An 8,882-nucleotide genomic window follows, 5' to 3' on the forward strand; every position below is an offset into this window, starting at 1 on the left:
CACACCCACTGACGTGGCAACGGGTCAATATTTTAGGCTTAGCCATGCCTACACAGTTATACTTTTGAGAACGTTTTTCACAACTTTAAGAAGAAATAGTCATGTGACTAAAATGGCCGACTTCTTGTCAAATTTGGAAAGTGGCTCCATAGATGTTTTTGTAGGTTCTGAGAGACTACATAAGTGTACCAACTTTCATAATCCTCAGTAAAAGCATGGCATGGGGCTTACTGTTTCAATGGTCCTAGGGGGCGCTATTTGAAAAAATGGACCACGCCCACCGGATGTTTGCATACATATCTGTTTGAGGTCAGATTAGTCACACTTATGGAAAATTTCTTGCAGATAAGTTGAGGAATGAGGAATTGAGAGGCAAACGTATTGCTACGTTACGCCTGAATTCGCCATACCGCCACAGCCCCACCCTCTTTCAACACCTGCCAGTACTGGATGCTAAGTGAGCCCAACATGTCAACTGTTATTTGGCAGTGATTCATATTGGTTAGATAAAAAGGGTACAATTGGGAGCTTTCAGAGTAAACATGACCTTTTCTGTTGTGAGGGAGTGGAGCCTTAATTACGTCATCATTTGACTATTGATTGTTGTTTAGAAGTGGATGACAACCACAAAAATGTTCGTGACTCTGTGTCCTTCGATGAGGAAATTATGGCAATTTATATTTATTAGGGAGAAGTCAGTATTAGGCAAGAAGTCCTGCTGCTGAGGTGCTAAGTTGTATCGGTTGTATCAGCCCTGCTATGCGGTTTTCTACCAGCAGGGGGCTCTGATATTTTACACAACACACACAATATGGTTTAAGAAACCAATTTGTAATTTGGCTATAAAACACAAAGGGAAGTTTAAGTTGCTGAAATAACCAAATAAGATGAAAATGGCTGTTACAAAGTTTTTAAAAATATATTAACAGTGTTTACTTTTTATATTTTTCAAAGATTACAACACTTTAAATGTCACGAATTATGATACCATCAAAAATGTACTCATAAACCTATTGGTTTCATAACGCTGGTGTGTAACCTGACAAATAGGTCTCGCAAACCATAAGCGCACGCGTGCACACACACACACACACACACACACACACACACACACACACACACACACACACACACACACACACACACACACACACCTGCTCCAGCATACAGTTCATGATAAAGGGTACAGAGCAGGCTTCAGGGGGAACCTGGTCCAGTAGGTTGCTATAGTAACGCCTGTCCACACAGAGAGGAGGCAGCTTGCTCTCTGTCCACACAGGAAAAAGATATTCAGGTTTCTCTGAATCAATTGTTGAGACAAAACTTAAGAGTGGCAGTAAAGAAGAGCAAAAGATGCAGAATGAGATCAGAGAGGTGAAGCTCACCAGGTTCTGGTGGGGCTGGTTCCCTGTTCATCTTCTTGGTGCGTTGGGTCGGCAGAACGGTCGACTCTAAAGAGTCCTGATGAGTGCTTTTAATGAACTGGAACAAACAGAAGCTCGTGTTACTTTTGGATTCAGTATTTGTTACAGATCAGCCTCAGGTCATCAGGATGATTCTATATGAGCTGTGTGTGTGTGTGGGGGGGGGGGGGGGGGCTTTTAAGCAGCTTATGATGAAGCTGAGTTGCATCAGGGGTCTGCAGCAGAGTGGCGCAGCGGAAGCGTGCTGGGCCCATAACCCAGAGGTCGATGGATCGAAACCATCCTCTGCTAAAGTTGGTATTTTAAAGGTAAAATGATCTTTTTAAATAGACATTTGAGCTGAATAAAAGACACTCAGTGAAAAATATACAATAATAAATGGTTCAAATTTTACAACAACTACAAGCTACCCATTTACAGGCTTACTACCGTCACAGTAACAAATAAAAACACTCTTTTAGGGTTACAGGACACAAGAAAAACTAGCAAATATTTACCAGGTTCTAAAATTAGTCAAATTTAACATCATTTATAGAGAAAACACAGCAGTTTCTCCGCGTTGGGTCAACATTTGCTAAACAAAAACCAAAAATAAAAATGGAAAAGCACCCCGTTGTTAAGCTCTGGACTCTGATCGTTCTCCTGGGTTCTGGCCACAGCTGTCAGGTCTATATTTCTTGGTCAGACAACTTAACATAAGGGTATATGTCTGGTAATATATTTCCTTGTGTAACGGGAGTTTTTATTTAATTCACCATTGCAACTTGTATGCCTGTTTTTTTTTTGTTTTATCCCATGTGTCAGGAGGGAGACCTGACTGGCGCCCAACGTCCATATTCATTGAGTCAATAAAGCAAAACCTGAAAGCCGTTACAACATGAACTAGACAAAGACATGGACAAGCCTCCACTTCTGCCTCATGTCTTTACCTCACTACTTCTGTCTCTAAACCATACAAATGAATGGTTTCACAGATTCAGTTTATTTAGCTGACTTTGACCATAAAAGGAGAAGCGGCGCTTTCAGGTGAGTGCAGAATTTTACTCTTGTATAGGAAAAGCTATAAACACACAAAGAAATTGTATTCATAATATCTTCGTTTTTCTAATATATGCACATATACACAAAATATTCAAATAAACTTACTTGACAGGGGTCATTTAACAAATAAGAGTGACGAGCAGTTTGAAAAACAAGTTCTCACTACAAAGGAAATAATTTTCTTTTAATAATCAATTCTATATTCATCCTGTCATTGAGCAAACCCAAATTCTGAGTTTAGTTTTCTTTTTAACTCACGTTATAGTAGATCGTTTGCGTGACGGAAGAATCTCTTCAACTGGCAATCCGGTGACGTTTAGCAATCCCTTTTAAAAGAATTTTCTGATGAGTTTTGGCTTCATTTCTTTTTTTTTTCTCACTACGGTCAGTAGGAACTTACATCAGTTGTCAAGTTGCAGTGAATATGGTGCGTTCAGATGATGACATCACTGTTGAAAATAGCGAACTTAGAAACTTTTGTTGAGCGTTTCTTCCGTCTTCCGTGTGTAATGCAGCTGGGACACCTGAACCCAGAGGAGAGAGAGAGAGACGCTATAGGGAGGGGTTGTGCGCATACTGTGGTTCTCCTGGCCATCGACGTTTCACCTGTCCCCTCCGGCCGGGAAACGCAGACTCCAAGTAGGCAGTAGCAGAGGGGTCCTACTTGGAGTAGCCGGCGCCCCCTCGACCCGCACCTTGCTCACAGGCACCCTTCATCTTCCCCAGGGACCCGTCGAGCTGAAGGCGCTCCTGGACTCCGGAGCAGCTGACTGTTTCATGGACCAAGATCTCGCCTCTCGACTTCGGGTTCCCCTGTCCTCCCTCTACCAGATCATTCCCGTCACTTCCGTGGATGGAACCCCGATCAAACCCTATCCAATCTGCCAAGAGACGGTTGGTCTCCGCATGGACATTCTTTCCCACTCCGAGACTCTCCGGTTCCTTATTGTGACAGCTCCTTTGTCCCCCCTGATTCTGGGTCACTCCTGGCTCCTGCGCCATAATCCCCAGATCTCCTGGTCGTCTGGCTGAGTGCTTACCTGGGGTGCTGCCTGCCATTCTCATCGACCTCCTCAACCCGATTCAGAGCCTGGCCACCCAGTTCCTGAGGATGTCGACAAGTCACAGTTCCCCTCCTTTTATCATGACCTGGCTCAGGTTTTTTCAAAGAACCCTACCACTGTCTTGCCTCCTCACCGCCCTTATGACCTGGAAATAAAACTCCTGCCCGGTTCTTTTCCCCCTCGGGGCCGCTTGTACTCCCTGTCTCCAGCAGAGACTCAGGCCATGGTTGCCTATATCGCCGACGCCCTTCAACATGGGTTCATCCGCCCTTCCACCTCGCCAGGAGCCACGGGTTTCTTCTTCGTGAAGAAGAAGGAAGGGGGTCTTCGACAATGCATCAACTATCGGGGTTTAAATAAGATCACGGTCCGCGATCATCACCCCTTGCCTTTAATGACTACCGCCCTGGACGTAGTGTCCCAGTCCACCATCTTCACCAAGTTGGACCTGCGCAGTGCTTACAATCTAGTCAGGATAAAGCAAGGCGACGAGTGGAAGACCACCTTTATCACCCCGACAGGCCACTGGGAATACCTAGTGATGCCTTTTGGCTTGTGCAACAGCCCCGCAGTTTTCCAATGCCTTATCACAGACGTCCTGAGGGACATGTTGGGCAGATGGGTTTTCGTTTACCTCGATGACATATTGATTTATTCACGAACCCTAGAGGAACATGTCACACACGTCCGAGCAGTCCTTTCCCGGCTGTTGGAGAACCAGCTCTACTGCAAGTTGGAGAAATGTGCTTTTCATCAGGAAACCATTTCCTTCCTGGGGCTCATTGTCTCATCTCGGGGTTTCTCAATGGACCCCCAGAAAGTCCAGGCTGTGGCCTAATGGCCGATACCTACTTCCCTGAAGCAGCTGCAGAGCTTCCTGGGCTTTTCGAATTTCTACCGCCGCTTCATACGCAGTTTCAGCTCCATCGCGGCCCCTCTCACTGCCCTAACCAAAACATCAAACCAGACCCGCCCATTCCGTCTAACTCCTGAGGCCACACAGGTTTTCCACACCCTCGTCCACCACTTCACCACTGCCCCCATCCTCGTACATCCGGACCCAACGAAGCCTTTTGTAGTGGAGGTGGACTCTTCTGAGGTGGGAGCAGGGGTGGTCCTGTCCCAACACGGTCCCGATTCTAAGCTTCATCCCTGTGCTTACTTCTCCCGTAAATTCTCTCCAACCCAAAGTAATTACGGGGTAGGTGACAGGGAACTCCTGGCCATTAAATGGGCCTTGGAGGAATGGCGGCAGTGGCTGCTGGGTACACCGGACCCATTTACCATCTGGACGGACCACCAGAACCTCATCCACATCCAGAACGCTTGGCAACTCAATACCCGTCAGGCCCGCTGGGCACTGTTCTTTGAACCATTCCACTTCCACCTGGCCTACCGCCCTGGTTCAAAGAATCTGAAGGCTGACGCCCTCTCCCGCCGTTAGACCCAATCTGCACCCGTCCGGGAACCGCCACCTATACTCCCAGCCCAGAGGTTCATCGCAGCTCTCCACTGGCCAGTAGAGGACGCCATCCGGGATGCCTTGCCCACCGAACCCACACCTGCCCATGTGCCCTCCGGCCGGCTTTATGTGCCCTCCACCTGCTGCTCTGAATCCCTGGCCTGGGGGCATGCATCCCGCCTGGCTGGATACCAAGGGGAGACCCGAACCCTCCAGTTCCTGCGACGTGTGCTATGGTGGCCCTCTATGGCCATAGACGTCAAGGAATACGTGGCCGCCCGCTCCACTTACGCCCGCTCCAAGACCCCAAACCAACCCCCAACTGGAACTCTACACCCTCTCCCAATACCACACCGACCATGGCCCCACATCGGCCTAGACTTTTTCACGGGGTTAACTCCTGTCAACCAGCTCGAGACCATCCTAACCATCGTGGACAGATTCTCGAAGGCTGACCACCTGGTGGCACTTCCTGCCCTGCCCACAGCCAAGCAGACGGCCGAAATCCTCCTGGAGCAGGTGGTGCGCCTCCATGGTATCCCCCAGGACATAGTCTCGGATCGGGGACCCCAGTTTATGTCCAGATTCTGGAAAGCTTTCTGTCGGCTGGTTGGTGCCAGTAGTAGCCTCTCCTCTGGTTACCACCCACAAACCAATGGGCAGACTGAGCGTGCCAATCAGCAACTTGGTCGGTACCTCCGCTGCTTTGCCTCATCCCAACCAACCACTTGGCCCAAATACCTCTTGTGGGCAGAGATGTCCCACAACCTCCACGTCTCCGCGGCCACTGGTCTCTCCCCGTTCGAGCTCTGCTACGGATACCAGCCCCCTCTCTTCCACCACCAGGAACCTGAGACTGAGGTCCCCGCTGCCCAGACCCTGGTTCGGTGTTGCCGCCTCGCCTGGATCCGTGCTCGGGCAGCCATCCAGCGAGCTAACACGGAATACACTCGCCAGCACAAACGCCGCCATCGGACAGGGCCGACTTTCCAACCTGGCGACAGGGTATGGGTGTCTACCTGGAACATGCGCCTGCCCACTGGCTCCCGGAAGCTCGCTGCACGATTTCTGGGGCCCTACCCAGTAGGGAAGGTCATTAACCCGGTGGCGTATCGCATCCGCCTGCCCAGGCCTCTCAAAGTACATCCCGTCGTCCATGTGTCCCAGCTGAGGCCTGTACGGACTTCTCCCCTCGCTCCTCCTCCGGATCCCGAGCCTCCGCCTCGAGGGGTTGGCGAGGATGGGATTTTCACCGTGCGGCGCCTGCTGGACGCCCGTCACCGTGGCAGAGGTTGGCAGTACCTGGTGGATTGGGCGGATTACGGTCCGGAGGAATGCTCCTGGGAGCCGACGAGCGCAATCTTGGACCCCTCGCTCATCTCGGATTTCTGGGCCCGCCGCCCTGGGACTTCTGGGGCCGTCCCTCAGGTGGGGGGTCCTGTCATGCTGCCTCCTTCACAACCCACAACATCCTCCCCCGGAGGATCCCACACACACTAAGCCCAACCGGACTCCACTACCCAGCATTCCCAGCGCCAGCCTTCCGGCCCACGTCACCCACCACGTCTACATAAGGAAGTACAGCTCAACACCAAACCACTCAGTCGTTGTTTCTAACCGAACTATGCTCCGAGTTCTGACCAAACCCAACCGAGTTCATTCAGCCCGTTCTGACCATCTGTACAGAAGTGCTGCAGCTGCTGTTTGTCTGTCATCCAACAGGTGGTGATGTTCCTCCCCTGAGTTTTGGGCTGAGACCCCCAGAGACCCATGGTTGTAATATTACAACATCAGATTTAAGTCTACAAAAATAAACCTTCCCCATTTTTTTTTCTTTTTAAAACCACATTTACATTGCTAATAGGTCCTATTGTTCAGTTCTGCAAGAGTATTGGCTGTTAAAATGTGTAAATAGGCCCGTTTATCTGGCCTCCTAGAACAACATGTGAAAGGTTAAAAAAAGATTTTGCAGTTGTTTTCTAAATTTGGGTTTCCGGGGGTTAAGTCCAAAACTGGAGAAAACCTCATCATGGACACTTCCACTTCAGCTGGACTGAAACCATCATCCGCCTTAGAGATAAACGCATGTGAATGACAACCACACAGGAAACGTACAAACAAGTAAATAAATGCTCACAGTTACGCCCCTTAAGCGTAGTGCTCTCTCATCGTGGTGTGCGATAACCTGAAGCTGCTCAGACTTCTTCTGACTCTTTCTATCTCCAGATGTCTCCATCAACATCTAAAATAGAGAACAAGAACAGGCCGGACTAAATAATGAACAACCTTGTGTGGAGAGAGCGACAGCACAGATGTATAATCCTGATCTGAACACCAAAAATACTCGTGTAGTGTTACAGCAATACATCTAATGACTAGTCAGTCTGTATTTGTGTAAATAGAGAATCTGCAGCAGTCAAGTGTGTTTGCTGCTTTTGACCTTGATTTGAGCTCCCTCTGCTGGACACACGGTTGTATTACGCTCTGATTCAGCTTTGTGAGAAACGACTGCAGCTGCAGCAGCTCCACGGTCTCGAGTCTAAACATTTCAGAGTTAAATAGGTAGTCTCCTTCTGCTGGGAGCCTTTTTGAACTCACTTCACATTCAAATGTAGAAGCAACAGAACAAGCCACGTCCTCTTACACAACGTGTGCTCTTCGGAGCGAGTGTTTCCCCTCCCCCCCAAACACACACACACACTCATGTCTCACAAACACCAGCAACGGCACGCCTACTGCATTTATGTTGCAGGACAGGCACCGTAGTCATTGTAAACAACAGGAGGAGGTCTTTGATAGAAGGACACAGGGCTTTGAGCTCCTCGCTAAAATTCACGTCATGTGTTTGAGCTTCGGCGGGGAAAAATGAAGTTGCTGCATTGGCCGGGAATCGAACCCGGGCCTCCCGCGTGGCAGGCGAGAATTCTACCACTGAACCACCAATGCTGCTTGTGCTGTAGAAGCAACACTTCTGATTTTATACCTTCATGTCTTCTTCCTTCTGTGCTGAAGTCAGGATGTCGGTTAAATGCAGGTTCCTCTTGTCTTCGGTGTGTAGAAGAGGCAGGAAGTTCTCCTGCATGCAGCTAGCATGCTGGGGGTCTAACCAGGGGCCACCGCTGACCGGTTTGGGTTCCTCTGGTGTTTGGGACAAAGTGAGGACCACCTGGACACAAAAAAAACCACACAGGAAATGAAGTTGGAGGTGCTTGTTCATACTGTCATCACCTCTTCCTCAGCACACACACACGTACACACACACACACACACACACACACACACACACACACACACACACACACACACACACACACACACACACACACCTGCTCCAGCATACAGTTCACGGAGGAGGCAGCTTGCTCTCTGTCCACACAGGAAAAAGATATTCAGGTTTCTCTGAATCAATTGTTGAGACAAAACTTAAGAGTGGCAGTAAAGAAGAGCAACAGATGCAGAATGAGATCAGAGAGGTGAGGCTCACCAGGTTCTGGTGGGGCTGGTTCCCTGTTCATCTTCTTGGTGCGTTGGGTCGGCAGAACGGTCGACTCTAAAGAGTCCTGATGAGTGGTTTTAATGAACTGGAACAAACAGAAGCTCGTGTTACTTTTGGATTCAGTATTTGTTACAGATCAGCCTCAGGATGATTCTATATGAGCTTTGTGTGTGTGTGTGGGTGGGGGGTGGGGGGTGGGCTCTTAAGCAGCTTATGATGAAGCTGAGTTGCGTCAGGGGTCCGCAGCAGAGTGGCGCAGCGGAAGCGTGCTGGGCCCATAACCCAGAGGTCGATGGATCGAAACCATCCTCTGCTAAAGTTGGTATTTTAAAGGTAAAATGATTTTTTTAAATAGACATTTGAGCTGAATAAAAGACACCAAATCTAAATGAAAA

At 49.0% G+C, this 8,882-nt stretch overlaps 1 protein-coding gene and 1 non-coding gene across 4 annotated transcripts in view; both read right to left on the bottom strand.

Annotated features, from left to right (window-relative positions):
- LOC139062675 (sperm-associated antigen 17-like) overlaps positions 1-7,998 on the bottom strand; it is a 30,710-nt gene extending 22,712 nt beyond the window's left edge. For 2 of the 3 annotated variants that reach the window (XR_011516256.1, XM_070544256.1), the window contains exons 1-3: positions 2,866-5,016; positions 2,724-2,791; positions 1,386-1,482 (exon numbers count right to left, since the gene is read on the bottom strand). Coding sequence is in view for 1 of the 3 variants with exons in the window: in XM_070544255.1 (XP_070400356.1) it covers positions 5,703-6,149 (447 nt within the window). In the remaining 2 variants the exon portion in view is untranslated. Of the gene's footprint in view, positions 1-1,385; positions 1,483-2,723; positions 2,792-2,865; positions 7,234-7,974 lie in introns of those variants that run through there. The other variant, XM_070544255.1, reaches the window with a different exon arrangement.
- trnag-gcc (transfer RNA glycine (anticodon GCC)) lies at positions 7,867-7,937 on the bottom strand. The gene has a single exon. It is a non-coding gene; the product is annotated as a tRNA-Gly (tRNA).
- Positions 7,999-8,882: the final 884 nt, after the last annotated feature.

The sequence above is a fragment of the Nothobranchius furzeri genome, chromosome 14 (genome assembly GCF_043380555.1).
Source record: "Nothobranchius furzeri strain GRZ-AD chromosome 14, NfurGRZ-RIMD1, whole genome shotgun sequence".
NCBI lineage: Eukaryota > Metazoa > Chordata > Actinopteri > Cyprinodontiformes > Nothobranchiidae > Nothobranchius > Nothobranchius furzeri.